General features: G+C 39.4%; 1 protein-coding gene across 1 annotated transcript in view; it reads right to left on the bottom strand.

Annotated features, from left to right (window-relative positions):
- Positions 1–1,168: 1,168 nt before the first annotated feature.
- Positions 1,169–16,396, bottom strand: part of CAPN3 (calpain 3) — a 29,323-nt gene continuing 14,095 nt past the window's right edge. Inside the window, exons 10-24 of the mRNA XM_066998720.1 lie at positions 16,187–16,347; positions 15,487–15,656; positions 14,852–14,863; positions 13,813–14,021; positions 13,133–13,169; positions 12,080–12,097; positions 10,729–10,830; positions 9,370–9,447; positions 8,628–8,685; positions 8,052–8,116; positions 6,975–7,043; positions 6,338–6,416; positions 4,416–4,532; positions 3,994–4,052; positions 1,169–2,745 (exon numbers count right to left, since the gene is read on the bottom strand). Coding sequence (XP_066854821.1) covers positions 2,719–2,745; positions 3,994–4,052; positions 4,416–4,532; positions 6,338–6,416; positions 6,975–7,043; positions 8,052–8,116; positions 8,628–8,685; positions 9,370–9,447; positions 10,729–10,830; positions 12,080–12,097; positions 13,133–13,169; positions 13,813–14,021; positions 14,852–14,863; positions 15,487–15,656; positions 16,187–16,347 — 1,261 coding nt within the window. The 3' untranslated portion in view covers positions 1,169–2,718. The remainder of the gene's footprint in view (positions 2,746–3,993; positions 4,053–4,415; positions 4,533–6,337; positions 6,417–6,974; positions 7,044–8,051; positions 8,117–8,627; positions 8,686–9,369; positions 9,448–10,728; positions 10,831–12,079; positions 12,098–13,132; positions 13,170–13,812; positions 14,022–14,851; positions 14,864–15,486; positions 15,657–16,186; positions 16,348–16,396) is intronic.

Here is a 16,396-nt window from a genome sequence, read left to right on the forward strand (position 1 = left end):
TTTCACTCCCAGTGCACAGGAATCTTAGACTTCATAGTTCTGCAGGAAAAATGGAAACTGTCCACTCAGCTGGGGCCTCTGAGATGACACTGGCTCCCTTGCTTTGTGGCTTGTTGCAAAGAGAACTTCTCTAGAGCTGTTGATTGTTCACTCAGCAGGACTTTAAGGACAAGGTCTGAGTTGCAAATCAAAAATCCTGTGTTATTATTATTTATTTTTTTGACTAATAGATTTTGTTGTTTTTTTAATCCTGTGAAGACCCCAACCAAGAACATCTCTGCCATATTTTTCTGTGGAAAATAATAGTTTATTGGAGATACTGTGTGGCTGGAACCTAGGGCTCCTAGTCTTCCAGTCATCTTAGAATCTTAATTTGGGTTAAAACAAAAGTTGAATTTGAAGGAGAATAACCCTTCCTTACATGAACTATATGATTTTCTTTCTCTTTTAGAGTATGTTACAGTGCAAGACAACATTAAGAACTTTATAGTCAAAAGGTTTTCTGTTTCTTAGTGATCAGTCAGTTAAATGTGATACTTACCAGAGTAAGTATGCTAGGATTTGATTTTGCGATTTTGCTTTACAATAGTAGCTTGTTTTGCATTGTTACTTTGCACTACTAGAGAACTAAGACTATTCATCTTTTGTTGCCTTAATTAGGCAGCTATTCTAATGTTTTCTTAGATTGCATTTTTTTAAGCCTCACATGAAGAAGGGAAAAAAAAAAAAAAACCCTGAGCTTTTAATTTGACTAGCTACTTTTCATTTATGTTAACATTGAATTAGAAAATAGAACACACTATTTAAAATACAGACTTCACCAAAAGTTTTGTGCATACATGCATGAGGCAAGGGCTTCCTCTCAGTAGAAGGCTCTCCAGACCAAGTCTGGTCTCTTCACATCCTTTTCTTGTGCATGTTTTTCTATCCTATTTTGTATTGATTAGTGATTGATCAGTTCTGAAAGCTTGTCAAGCTCACCTGCTTTTTTTAATGCATTCAGATCGTGAACTGACTGGTGTTTAAGATCTTAAACTGATTTCACATTTGCAATAAAAGTACAGAAGCTGCTCTATATTCACGAGAATGATGGAAGAGTGCTCAGTATTCATCCCTCTTTGTTCCTTAAAAAAAATAAACCCTAAAGGAAAGGTCAAAACTCAGTTGATGTATTTTCAGTTCAGTTAAACTTTACTCACACATTCTAACCATCTTCCCAAAGTGGTCACACCAACGTGAAGTGTCTGATTCTGCTAAAACTCACCTCTTACAATAAAGAAATACTGAATAATGTCAGGAAATACTTCTATACCTTAAGTGTGTTGTTAATCATTGTTTTACTGGATAACGTATACTAAAAACCCACTGCTCATTTGTTCTCTGCATTAGTCAGGTGTTATTTTAATTTACTGAGTCCCTAAAATTTACCTCTAGGTTGTAGTTAGTAATTTTTTAATCTTCCTCCTAATCATTGGCTCCTGAGTTTGCATGTAAACTGCAAAAGCGATCGTGATCAAATGAGACAAGAGGTGGAAACAGCTTTTAGAGGATCCTCACATCACTGATGGGATGGCAGCACAGAGGAGGGTTTCAGGAAGGAAAATTTAGGCTAGCCTTGACATACACACTAATACAACAACCCCTAAATTATTTGCCTTGAGAAGATCATACAATAATAAAAGGCAATATTGTGTTCCTCAGTGTAAAAGTAGTAGATGTGATCCTTTTACAAAGCTACAGAACAATGTAGCTTTTACTTGATTACCAGTTCAAGGGAAAGGACTCTGTCTGAGTTGGGATCCAGCTGCTTTTGAGATTAAAACAGAATCCAGAAACTGTTAGTCAACAACATAGAACCCTGAGGACAAAAAAAGTGTGCATGTATGGTTTTACATCTCTCTATATATATACACGTAAGTATAGGAGATTTTCTTTCCGGAGTGGCTTTCTTGGAAGGGGAACATCACTTTCTCAACTTTACAGAGAATGCAGTTACGATGAAAAAGTAAAGCTATCCAGTGCGTTAACAGATTGCATGGGGATACTGAAAATGTTTGAGACAAATTGCTTTGTTCTGCCACTTTTCCTGAAGCATTAGACCAAGACATACCTAGATGGTGCAGTCTGTTGTGCCTGACTTCCACGTTTCTAGCACAGCAGAGAACCAACCTGCATGGCTACAGTGACATACGTTATTAGGATGCATAATATTAATGCAGTTAGCACAATCTCATGTGAAATACTTCACATTATGAAGAGGCTAAAATGAGAGTACCAAAATCAGAACAAAGAGTTAACGACTAATTCCGAGGTGGTAGTAAACATCTCTGACGTTCGCAGTTCAGATACAGTCCCAGTTCTGCCTGACTCGCACTGACTTGAGGCAACACTTTCCCAATAGCGTAAGCAGAGTAATGGTTCACGCTCCATGTCTTTACCACGCAGAAACATCTTAACACAGTCATTAATAAATTAATCCTTGCTGCCCAAAGTAAAATGTCATAGAGATACTACAAAAGTAGTTACAGACTATGAGCACTGGTCTATTGCAGTACAGCTGTGTCTTTTCCAAGGGATTCTTTCATGTGCCATTTATCTCGGTGAGTGAAGCACATATATATCGTGAAATGCTCATTTGCACTTGAGGATGAATGGAGCTCATTACTTAAAGAGAAGTCTTGAGCATGTTCTTGATGAAGGTGGCAGAGGGCTCTGGTGTTAGGCGTACATGGTGAGCTGCAGCCACTGGAAGGAGAGTTAGAAGTAAAGGAATTAAAGATCAGGCAGGACTTAGTGGGGAGGTGGGGGCAAAGAAGGGGAGGTGAAGCAGGGAAGGCAATTCCCTCTCTATCTGCCCTTTTCATGACTTGAAATGTGCTGCACGTCAATGAGCAAGGAACAGCTTTAGATGTACTAACTTGCCCGTGGTTCACTGCTTCTTCAAGGCTGTGGTCCTCTTACTTATGCTCTTCCCGCACTAACTTGTATGTACAAATAGTGTCCATGCTCTTCTATGTTGCATCTCTGTGCCCCTCCTTCCTCTAGTCCTCAAATTTGCTGTGCTTCTGGACAGCAGGATTTCTGTTATTATCAGGGCTGATTGCTGAATGGGAATTACAGCTGAAGTCTGTACATTCTGTGGGAAGGGGAGAGGGAAAGCAAAGGAGCAGCTGCCTAACTATGGGCCGTGTTCCTGGAGCAGCTGAACTTTGTGTAGTAAAGACTGGGATCTAAGACACCTTGCAGCTCCTCGCTGTGTGCAGGCACATCCTGTGCTGAGGGACTGACGGCATTTGAGGCTTGAGTCCCTTCTCAGACACCCTGATCAGTGCAGCACCTTGGGCAAGGCGATGTACAACTTGAACACGTGAGCCAATGCTGGGAAGAAATTTAAGATCATGCCACTACTATTGAAATGCCATAACCTCTGTAGCTGGAAGGCAGCTATTTGCTAACTTTTAGTATGAAGCATAGTGGCAGTGGAGAATTTTGTCTAAGGCATTTTTCTCCTATTCCTCCTTTTCTTGCAAAAAGTAATTTTTTTTTGTGTGTGTTCTCCTTAGCAGAAAACATGATCTTATGTTAAAACTTTCTAAGTCTTCTGTATAAGATTTAAAAAAGGTAAGGAACTATGATGACCCCCGTTATCAGCTAATGCCTTTAAAATAAAGAAGTGTGTTTAATTTAAACTGCCTCATAAAAATCATTCAAAGTTGCTTTGAAACACTTTAAAATGATACGAAAAATCCACAGCTGTGCCCTACAGCACCAGCTGGGGTCTTACACAGCAGCTGTTGCTGGCAGATCATGTATACAGACGTTTTCTGGGTAAAATCCACAGCAAAAATTTGAGGAGGCTTTGTGGACTCTTACTGACTTGGATGACAATTTCAGTCCAACTTGCATAGCCTCCCTTGAGGATGTGTACAGTGAATAATACAACTAAAAATTAGTATAGTGATGTGTTAGAAATACTGGCATAAAGCAGTTTACCTCCAGCACATTGAGCTTAATGATTCCATCTCCATCTTTATCAAAGGCGTGGAATGCCCCTAAAACAACGGAAGAAAAATATACAGAATAGATTAAATTAGTGCAGACAAAGTGTAAAGAAGATCCCACATAGCAAACTAAATCGTATTACTGCTGTGTTATGCAAACTTGTGCAGATATTTACTTACTTGGTCAGCAAGTGTTTCTGCTATGCTTTGCCTTAGCTTATACAAGGAGAAATGTAATGGCTTATTATCTTTTGTGTGCAGGATGACTGTCATATTTTTGATTCCCTAAGCAATATCTTAAATTATTAAAACTATCTGTAGGCAATAGTGGTTTAAATAAAGTTTGCTTTGAGTATGACTGCATTTTGAGGATGGGGGAGGGAACAATGCAGTAAAATGGGGGCAGCCACTCACTGAACATAGCATCCAGTCGCACGAAGCAGCAGATGAAGCTGTCAAAATCTATGTTCATGTTCTTGTCAGCGTAGCGCATTGTAATGATGTCGTAGAGCTGGTTGTTCAGCCGAAATCCTGCAGAGGAGCAGAAATGGGGCACAGCTGGGCCACAGCTGAGGGGAAGCACCAGTGCCAGTCAGTCCCAGAGGAAAGGTTTGGCCATAAGTGCTTCCCAGGGCCAGGCTGGGCTCAAGCTAGAGGATATTAAGTAAAGCTACAAGGGGCTGCCCTGTGTTGAGCTGCTTTCTTAAAACAGAAGTAACATTTTGACATTACTGTTTGGGAGTTCTGGTAGCATATACGTTAGCTCATGCTGTAAATAGAAGTGTACACTGAAGAGTTTACAACTTCAGTTAGCCTGGTGAGAGTGAAGCAGCAAAAACTGAGAAACAGAAATGTATGAGGAAGTTGCTATGAAAACACAATTACACAATGGTCAAAAAATAGGATAAGGTTGTAACTGCTCATCTTGGTGTTACTGAATTGTGGCACTGACTGCTGCAATATGCAGCCTAGCTTCCTAAAGCATATTTAATGATTTGAGTACTGATGGTTGATGGCTAAATACAAGGTCATGTGCAGTCTATATGCTGAAAGGCTGAGACCAAGAAATTTTATAGTGAAATGTGTTCTTAGTTCTGAAGTCAAGTCAGGAGGTATTTAAATATATATATATATATATATATACACATATATATATATTATATACATATATATATATATGTATATACACAATATATATACTTATTTATATTTTTATCTAAGTATAAATTTACTTATTTATATTTATTATATGTGTGTATAAATATATATAAAAAAACACTGATAACTTTCCTGGTGAAAATAGTAACCTGGAAAATAAAAATGACCCATATTTCTACTGTAGCAAGAGGCCAAATCCAGATGTAGTTTTGGCCTTAACAAAGAACTGAATCGCTGATGTTTTATAAAGTACATACAGCCATCAATTTTTATTTCTTGATGAACTGGTAACTGATGTATCAAGATACCAGTGAAGAAGTGTCACTGAAATCATCCCATTTATGTTTATAATAAAACTCCAGATTTTTCTGAGTGAAGAAGTCATCTCACCCCTTTAGAGAAAAAGCTGTTGGTGAAGATATTTGCTGGGGGAAGCCTGCTGTCCAGAGAAGCAAAAAGTGTTGGAAGGCTCTGCAGGGTGAGTTTCATTAGCTGCAACTTCTACAAAAATACTTTTTTTTTTTTTTTTTGTGCTGCACATGCATGACAGGAGACTGAGTCCAGGTGGCTTAGTTGCAAAGAAACATGAACTGAAACCAAGAAATGTCCATCCAAATGCCTCTAAGAGAAGCTTGGACATTGACCTGCTCTGTCTCGGTTTTCTGTACAATTGGGATGAAAATTTTCCACTGTTCTTTGATTGTTACTTACACAAAAATAAAGAATCCACAGCTTAAGTGAGAGCAAGTGAGTAGGTTAGGTGGGTGAGTGAATGATTACAGGTGCATCTGTCAACAGCTGGACTTCCTGTTGCATCTCCTGTGTGCTGCTAGGGCAGTTGGACAAGCATTGTGCTGTGTAATCGAACATTGCACTCAATAAAAGGGTAAAACTGGGCAAATGTGAATGCTAACTTGGTACTTCTTTGGATTTGATGATTTGTGAGACTGAGATAATCATGTATTATCCACTGAAACATTCAAAAATCTGTTTAGTTGGTGAGACATACAAGACTTGCAGTTTGGATACTTGAGAAACTCTGTTGGGGAAAAAAAGGATTTTTAAATTTCTCTAGGGTCCTCTTTAAACGCTGCACTGTGTTCCTGATTTCAGCCTGTGATACACCAAGCAAAATAAGGTTTCTTTGATTGTTGGGCATTGGACACTGGGGGAAGTACCTGCATCCTTGACTGCATTGCGCATCTCATAGCTGTTAATGGTTCCCGAATGATCTGTGTCATAACGCTTGAAAATTTTCTGGAAAAAAAATAAAAATAAATACACAGCAGAAATAAAAAGCTTGTTCTTTTGTTGAACATACCCACTGATGTGAGTGGTATCCTCAGGCACTTGAAGGTTTTGCCATTTGCCTCATATTTTTGCAGCTGCTGCTGCTAAGCAGTCCTCTAATTACCAACATATAAATTAGATCTGTGCTGTGAGAAACAAAATGCTTTCCTCTAGAGACCCTCCTTTCTTGGCTTGAGTTTATGCTGTTAATCCTCTCTCTTGATTGTCCTAATTAAGTTATTTGCAATGCCTTATTCTAGTTCCTATCCTCCTCCTCCACCTTGTGTCTCTCTGCTATTCTCATGGGGTGAAATCTTTACAGGAAAGCTGGAGCCTCAGAAATTTTCTTAGGCTGAGAGTAAGATGAAGAAAGACATTAATTTCCTCCTTAAAAGCTAATTTGCAATTTTCTGAACATTATATTTTTCATTGTTGTGGTGGTGTATGTAGAGGGATCTGGTTTTCCTACACAAGCTTTTACACTGCAGAAGCTCTGAAGAACATCGCTGTGAATACCAGCAATACCTGCCAGCTTTTAATCTTGTCCCAGAGATGTCGAAACTCATCAAAGTTTATCTTCCCTGAGCCATCTGTCTGCGATGCAAGCATTCAGGTAACAACAACAAAAAACAACAACAGTATTTTAAAGGGAAAATGAAATAAGTCTGCAGCTCCTGGTGAGAGGGGATGAATGTGAAACCTAGTTCAGAATTTCTTCAGTACTGACAGCTAGTTAGAGAGTGCAGCAAAGTATTTATGAACACTTTAGTTACCATGAATTGTGTGTTGTTTCGGGATTGTGAGACACTATTTCCTTGAGTAGAAGCAAACCTCTAAAACAGGAAAGAGGCTTGCTCCTGGAGCTGTTATAAAGTACATAAGAGGAGGATGTTTTATAGGGCTCTTTCAAGTGCTTATACTGGTGAAGTTTCCTCAGTATTTTTTATGATATCTGAGCTTTATCCTAGAGCGAAGCCTTTCTGCCTCGCTTGAACAAATTGAGGATCAGGCAAAATGTTGAATGTTGCCAAAATGTGTTTAGCCTCCAACTGTTATGGCTCTAGGTTGTATTTATAATTTTGGTCCGGTTTGGTTTGAATGTGCTTAAGTTCTCTCAAAACCCTACGTTATGTCAAATAGGAAAACTTGAGTGATGTGTTGGAGGTAACCCTATGTGGCATCTTGTATGCTTTATTGTACTTACTCTGAGACACTTTCCATATGCTTTGCGTACTAAGTATACAGTGCAATATGTGATACATTTAAAAACTTAAAGGTAAGAGAGAATTACACTAAGCTTGTTGGCAAGAACAGCAGTTATGTTGAGATAGGTTAAAGGAAAGTTGTTATACTGAATTACTTATGCTGTAGTTCTGTATTTTGGTATATTTTTGTTACTCTAGTGTTAAGAAGACTGCAAGTAAGATGTGCCACACTGGGAATGCTGCGTTATCTGAACCTGGACTATGATGTACTGTTCTGCTTTCCAGTTTACTTAGTTGCATTTGATTCAAAAACAATCTGTTGCGTGTGGTGGGGGAAAGTAAAACTCAGATGGGCTAGTGTGGTATCAAGCAATCCTCTATCACTGGCAAAGGATACATCCATTAAAGCAATCATGCTGCGGCAGGATTCCAGTTCAAATCCTTCTGTCTTTAGGTCCTTATCTGAAATAAATCATCCCAGATAAAAACAAATCATGCAAGTCAGCAACTGCTTCTTCCTCTTAGGTGGGACTCTACTCCAAGTAGAAACCAAATCTGCTTGCTTCATTCAGCAAGAAATGAGTGAGAAAGGAATCTGAAAAGGCCCCAAGTAATATTACTGTTTGTGAATGACAGATGAAGTTTGATAATCAGGGAGAAAAGTCTACCTCTCCACTAGGAATTGTTTTTTAACACCATTTGCAGACTGCTAGAAACACTGTATTATCATGTGTGGTGCTTCCAATTAACTTCTGTTCATTACTGCATTATCGGTACTTGATCAGTCATAGATAGCATCTCTATTAAAATGTTGCTAGGTAAAGTCTCAGATGCAGATCACATAGAAGTGAAACCAGGAAATTTGTGAATTTGCAGCCATAAGGAATTTTGAGAGTGCAACTCAGAGGAGGAGGGGTACATAATATCACAGATTTCTTTGTCCGGGGTTACTGAAAAACATGTTAAAACTCACGTTTTTTTACGACATTATTTAGAACATTCCTGAGCTCTTCAGCATTGATCTCCATGTCCTGGTAGGAAATGGGGGGAGAAAACCATTAATTACAACATTCCTTATTACAAAAATCATTTTATGGGTGGATATGCTAAAAGTATGAAGTCTCAGGTCACTTTTAAATGTGGTGTGTGCTTCAAAATAGAGAGCATTCCAGGTTTGTATAAGCAGCAGTTCAAATCTTTGAGACTGCAGCTACATCTTCCGTACAAAGCAGGTCTGAAGTTACTGTGCAGTGTTTATTAAACTACAACTAGAAGAACAACCAGTAATTTCAAGTCACTGTGAGCCAAGCAGCAAAATGTGAAAGTCTCTGTAACCCCTCTTGATTTATGTAGCTTTTTGATCTGTTTCTACTTTCGACTTCCTTAGCTAAGTGTATACTGGACAGCATTGTATTTATAACTTCACATGCTATGCAAAATTGCTGGAGAAATCCCGAACAGCCTCATGCAGTAGTTACAGAAAGAAAAATCTGAATTTAAATAAGGCTGCCTTGTACACAATTAGAAGAATAAGTTAGATGTACATATGAGGATAGCTGTATGCTTAATTCAATTTTGATTTACTTTTGCTTAGCTTTAGATCTCAAAAGAAATTTTGATAAGTTTTAAAATGTCGTGAATCTGTGAAGTTGTTCTAGTTTCTGTTGTGGCTATGCTGCTCTGAAGGCAGAGGTAGAAATTGGTAGCATACTCACATCTCCTGCAATCTGTTGGAAAATATTCCTAAACTGTTTTTCCTCTTCGTTCTCTTCACGAGCTTTTGCTGAAGGACGCTGACAAGATAAAAGCAAAGAAAACATACAACCTAAGCCCAGCAGGAAAATGAAGCTATGTAAGAGCTGGATGTCTCACTCCCCTCTCACACAAACAAGCCTCTAAGTGATGCTGGAACTGTTCAGAGGAAAAGGTCTCCCTTCTGGTCCTTTCCCCTTTTTGTTAAATGTACTCCTTGGCAAGACTGCTGCATTGTTAGCTTCATCTCATTGCTCTCATTTCTCTTGAAATAAGCCTAAATGTTTACTTTCCCTGATGGATGTTTATTTTCTAATTTTTGTTTCGAAACATTGCAAAGCAGAAATTTGGAGCAGAAGAGGAAAACATGTTCGATGGCTGCCATGTAACCTATGAATTGTCCAGAGGGACTTAGGGGCTTGAGAGCACTTTATAATGTGGAGGACCCTTTCTAGAGACACATCACATGCAATAATTTCACACTCATTGTTTTCCTTTTTCTCAGACACATGTGAAGTCCAGGCCTGAACTCTGAGATGTACACTCTCAAGTGTACTGGAAAAGGAATTATTCATATGCTTTTCCCTGCAATATTACCTTGTGTGTAGCAAATTAAGCTCTTGGCTTAGTCCTTATTTTCCTGTGTCTGAACACAAAGGCAAGTTAAGATTGGTTCCCACTTTGCAAACAGACATGCAAGCAATGCTTCCAAAACCCATGAGCTTGGGTGCAGGATCTGATGTTGCATCTCAGGCCTCTCACCCATTTTCGGCAAGCACACATTCTGACTTCACTGTCCTGATTTTCTCCTCTCTGGTCATGAAAGGAAAGAGTGCAGGAGCACCTGGGGTTACTCAGCCTATTGTCCTCTGGCTAACAAGGACTGGTATAGGGCTATGTAACTTGTAATGGGAAGAAGTTGTGATCACTTCCAGGAGCTCCTGAAGCCCCTTGAGTGCTATTTGCATGTGTGCCCTATATAAAGTGGGTGCTGGTTTGGGGGGCTGAGCAGCAGTGGATTGAACTATGCTGCTTGCAGGGAAGAGGTCTCTCACAGTCAGGATCCCTGTATAGGAGAACAACCAGGGCCTGTTTTCAATATTATATTATTACAGTGTTAGTGTAGGCACTAAATAACTGAAGGGATAGTCTCTGCTCATGCTCGTTAGATCCACCTAAAATAGATGTAAGTTATGTTGAGATTTGAGGAAATGCTGTTGGGTATCTAAAGACACTTCTTTGCTCAATTCCTGTGCTTTCTACAGCCACTCTTTCATGCTAGCCAGACCAAGCTCCCCAGCCTTGCCAGTTGCTGCAGAAACCTTTTTCTTATCTATGTGGGTTTTGTCACCATCTTTGCCAGCGTCTTCATCTGTTGTCAGCTCCTTATTGCTGTTTGCTCTGTCAGAAACAAAGATGATAGGCTAGAAGAAGGAAGACAGTAAAAGAGAAGTGGAAATTACACAAGAAACAGTAGTAGGGAAAGTATTTGGGGACACCCATTTTGTGGTAAAGTGCATGCAGACAGATCTGGGAAAGGAAAAAAAAAAGAGGAATTTCTGAAGTTACTGTTCTTCTCATGCCAAAAAGAAATCTACAGAAGTCTTTGTGCAATTTTTGGCTTCTTTGCTTTCCTGTTCAGAAATGCACTAACACTTTAAATGTTGTTTTAAAAAAACGTATAGATAATGTCTCACTGATTCTCAATTCATCTGAATTTTCCCTTCTCTATGAAGGACAGTAGCACTGAAAGAAGAACAGAATCCACATCCTGCATGAAGAATGTGTATTTGTGTAGGAGCTTGTTAATTATGTGAATCATATGTTATTTCTCTTTTAATTCTTGAGGCATTCAACTCTAAGGAGCCACATGCAATTGTTCTGTTTTACTGTATTTAAAGCAAAGAAAGCTGCTACCAGATGTGAATGTGTTATCCTAGAGTATTAATTGCAATCAACCTCTCTTGAGATTAACATGTCTGGTTAGATTTTCAAGGTCCTTGTAGGAAACATAATTTTATATGGTGATCTGATTTATGTTGATTTGTGGACAATTTTGGGGTATATATGAAAGAAGAATCCAAATTGGAGTCAACCACATTCATCCTCAAAATGTTTCCCTTGTGGGTCTTTTTGTACCCTTCCTCTGGCTGATACTATTCCCTGGAACCTCAGAGTATGGTTTTCGGTTGCTAAATATACTGCATAGATCTGAAAGGAGAATCCTGAACTCTGGTGAACAGAAACTTAGGAAAGAGGAGTAGATGCACTGGGCGATGGAAAGGGAATGTGAGGGCATGTGTCTGGAGAAGGGGTGCATTTCACCAGAAAGAGGTGTGAGGGTGCCTGTGGAGGGGCAGGCAGGAGGATCATCTGAGCAACTCAGAGGTTCAAGCTTATAAAACTGAACAAGTTTTGTTACGGCTTTGCCCCCTCCTTGAGTGAGAGAGGTACCTGACGCTATAGCTGTATTCCATCAGATTTTAGTGTAGGAAGGCAAAATCTTTGCTCCCTGAAAACTTCCTCTGACTCAGTGCTAACTAGATAATTAGTTGACTAACTAGATCTGTTTCTAGATGCAGAGAATTCACTAATGATATGGAGGAACTCCGCTGCATGCATTGCACATGCTTTTTGCCTTGTTGCCATTCAGCAAATTGCACAAGTACCCACCTTGCCTTTTTTCTTCTTCTGTTTGAACAAAAACACAGTAATTTTTTTTAAACAGAATTACAGATTTTAGCCACATTATTCAGAGATAGAAAAAAGAAAGTATAACTGTAGAAATGGGAAAATAAATGTAAGAAAGGGAAAGAGAAAAGAAGCTGCTCTTTTCTATCTAGTTCCTATATTCACACAGGTTTCAAAAGGAAGGGAAAATACACCCGTAAAGAAATTGCATACTGAAGGACAGAAATTGAGGAAAACATAACAAAACGGTGGCCCATCTTGTCTGGGGCTCTGTATACTTGAATGAAATCTCTACTGTATCTTTATCTCTGACTATTCTATTTCTTTTTCCCAACCAGTCAGTGGAAATTGGACTTCTGTGCCCACAAATCTATGTGAAGTGGCAATTAAATTCCACCAGATTTGGACAGCTATTCTGTCATCATGACAGCAACAGAAGAGAAACACTTCTGAGCAAGGTTTGATGAAGCTCAGTTCTGCACAAGGGCATTTCCCCCCTCCCCCCCATCCCACCCCCCAAATCTAAATGTACTGTATGCTCTAATTTATTGCTATACAGATGTGTAAAACCCCAGGCCAGAGTTAGTTTCTCATGGATTATAGTTTGAATCATAGTATCATTAGAATCCCTTTCCAGAAAGCTTGTTCTTCAAAATAAGACATTATTTTCTTTATTAGATGAGATGCTAATTTCACAACGAAACAAACAAAAAATCCCAGAGCACAGAGCTAGGCTTCCCCCAGTACCTGAATACTCTCAAATGATGGAGGCAAAGGCAAGGTTTAGTATGCTACACCTTCATGCCAGGGGCAGATTTCAAATCTGGCAAAAAGATTTTGGTCTGTCTGAATCAGAAAGTAGCATATATAATGTCAAGTGTTATTAGGAGTATCTTGATGAGAAAATGTGAGAATTTATGTTAAAGGAGCTGTCACGTAGTTGTAAATGGTTTCCTGCTATAGGTTTCCTTAAATGTGACACTCCTTCCCTCCCTCCCCTCTATACACACAAAAGAGGCACAGGACAGTACTTACTGATGGACGGTCTGCCTCAATCATGTTTTCAACCTCCCTAGAAGAAAGCAGAAAGTAAATAAATCAGGCAAGTAGCTGTTCAGAACAGTGTTTGTTTATCTGGTTAGTAAGCAGCCACTTGAACTTTCCAAACAGCAGTGGTATAGGTTGGTTTCTGAGCATTACAGCAGCAGACTCTGGATGTAACTTCCCCAGTTTGAGCTGAGCATCCCAAGTACTGCTGCCAGGAGCACTGCTGCCTGGTTTATTCCTCTTAGAGCCTTCACAACACTGACTGTCAACAGCCAGGAGTAAAACAGAGGCTTTATGGCCTAAGTGAAGTGATACTGGCTGCAGTTTGAGCTCTGGAAAACTAGTTGAAGAGCAGGATGTAAAAGGAATAACTACCTATTCCTGTATTCTGTTCATGACACAGAGCAGTAAATATCAAACTTGTTTTCATCATAAAAATGGTGGAGGGTATGTTTACAAAGGGTATCCTGCAAGTAGCAAGCTTATCCACAGACAATTTTAAACAGGTTCTTGTTAAACTATAAGGTAAACTTGTGGAAGTAAATTCACAGCTTGGAGTTTCTAATGGGGTTAAGAAAATGAAGAGCAGGGTGTTGCAGACTGGGAAAATAACAGACTAGTGAGCTCACCTCTACCTTTAGAGACAGATAAGTACATCTGCGACTTACTCTGAAAGACTTCTTTTCTCTGAGAAAACCCTCAGGATGAATTCTCCCTCCTGGTGGGGTTCATATGTTGATGGTATGACAACGTACTCGCTGGGAGGCAGCCGGAAGCGCTCAGAGATTTCTCGCATGTTTATGTAGGTCTTACTTCTAGCTTTGGAGGCATTGTAGAGGAAAAAATCCTTTTGCAAGTGGTGCTTAGTGCCATGCATCTGCAGAACAAAGGAACTAGCATGTCGTCTTACCCATTTACCAGGTGGCTCCTCATGCAAGTAGCACATGGTCAGGACAGAAAACACAAATTCAGCAGCAGAAGCTTTTTTTTTTTTTTTTTGCTAAAGATAGTTCATGAAAGGTATTCATTCAAATATGAAGTCAAGAATTGTGGGCTAAAAACACATACTAGTTGTCTTCTGCAGAAATAACTACCTTTAAAATAAGTCTGCAAACACACCATTTACATTGAAAAATGTAAAGCTGACAGGTAACACAGACTTCATGTGAGCTTATTTGCAGAACTTGTGGTGCCAAAGATTCAGCTACTGGCAGGATCAGGACAACTCCATCTGTGCACTTATAATGCATTTTCTTCAATGGCTGAAAATACCATTTGTTTTCCAAACAAGTTCTGAGACTGTAGAGCAAACTCTAGGGCAGCTGGCATTATTTGCAGGAGGAAACAGAAATGGTTTAAGGGTCTTCTGCATGGGGTGTAATGTCTAAGTGCTAGCTGATGCTGCTTCCTGCAGTTCAGGTTTACCGACCAACTCTGAAAGCTCTGGCTGGGCCTCACGTAGAATAGAAAGGAAGGACTGAGTAAAAGGTGCAGGCGTAAACAGGGTGTGAGCGAGAAGGAATTCAAAATGACTTACAAAATATTACTAAACACTCAAAGCAGAAAGGTTAGTAGTTTCACTTCTGTAACATCCTTGGAAAAAAAAACTTGACCAGGCATTTTCCTACTGGCTTACAGACAGGCAGAACAGTAACTCTAGCTGTGAGAACACCCCAAGAAGTCAGTCAGTTCCCATTCAGCTCATACCTCTTTGGGCACCTAAGGGAGAAACAAAGAGAAGAAACAGAGGTATTAGGTGAGCCCACTTTCTTATAGATCATATAGAAGGGTTTTCACATAGATTTCTGGGGATGCAGCCAGTAATGAAAATGCTCCAAGTTATATAAATATTCTAATCAATTTATTTTCCTTTCCAGATTTCTTAGGATCTATATGAGATCCATTAAGACTTGAAGTAAATATGCCTGTGCAAGGGACCGAGCAAATTGACTTCTTCCTGAAGTCACTAGGGGGACAGGTGTTGATCACTACCTTTGTCTTGGGTATGTTTCCCTTTTTACACGATTCTACCATTGGAATGTTTAGTTTCAGCGTGGATGAATAGGAGATTGAAGGATATATGGGAAAAAAATGTTAAAATCTGGCTTTAAGTCACTATAAAAGCCTTTAAAAGTGCGTTACTTATAGATAGGGTAAACCCTGAGGTTACTGTGGGCTAAATGATTATAAAGCCGTGAATTTCCTTATTCTTTTCCATTCATTTCCTTGCAAAGTAAAAATTGCAATTCATGTAGTCAGGATGAACAATTCAGTGACTCTTGGTAAAAGCATACTGCCAAAAGTGGGGACCTGATGCTAAGAACCAAGTCTAGAGCTGGTACCTCATAGATGGCAAAGCCAATGGTGTACAGGTTGGCTCCCAGCTTGCGTTCTTTCCTCCTGTTTTTCTGCATCAGTGCAACAAGGAAGCTGCAGATAACCTCTTCATCCTCAGGATCGTCATCTTCCTCCAGGAGCTTCAAACGATACTGGGGATTGGTCCAAAATGTATCTGTGAAATGCCACCAACAACCCCAAGCAAACATGTAAAGCTTCAGTTTTCTAACAATACTTATGACCAAAGAGAACTTATCCATTCCCTGTCTGTGATTCCTGAGGGAAAGGATAAAATTGGGTTTCTATTTATATGTATTTATTTATTTTCATGTGTTTTCAGTTTTACATAGTTATAAGGAAGATTTAAAATGAAGAATTAGCATCTGACAAACATACAAAGAACTGAAAGCTGGTGTAATTTATCCGTGGATTTCCCGAGTGAAATCAAGCTGATAGAGTGAAATTGATATCTCTTACCTGAGGCACTGCAAAGTATTTGAACAATGATTTACCTTTGCCAGGCCTGCCTGTTTGGGTTTATGAGGTACTGTCACAAACATGATGACAGAAGATTTCCAGATGGAAAATCGCTTGGCTAATCCATTGAGGAATCAAAGATTTCCTATGGCTGAGCACTGATGTAGCCTGTGGGATGTAATATAGTCCCTGTCAAAGTGGTGATATCTCTTAAGACTTATTGCTCACCTGGATAATTGCGGCAGCCTCCAGCTGAGCAGCCTCTCACCCAGCGCCCTTCATTGACTGACACAGTCCAGGTCTGGAGTTTATCAGCTTCCAGAGTATCAGGTGTGAGGTTACAGATCTCAAGTTTTGTGAAATGCCTCATGAAATCTTCGAAAGATATCCTGGAGGAATTGAGGGGAAGATGAATCTGAATGAATGTACATGGTGGGT

Source organism: Anser cygnoides, chromosome 5 (assembly GCF_040182565.1).
Source record: "Anser cygnoides isolate HZ-2024a breed goose chromosome 5, Taihu_goose_T2T_genome, whole genome shotgun sequence".
Lineage (NCBI taxonomy): Eukaryota > Metazoa > Chordata > Aves > Anseriformes > Anatidae > Anser > Anser cygnoides.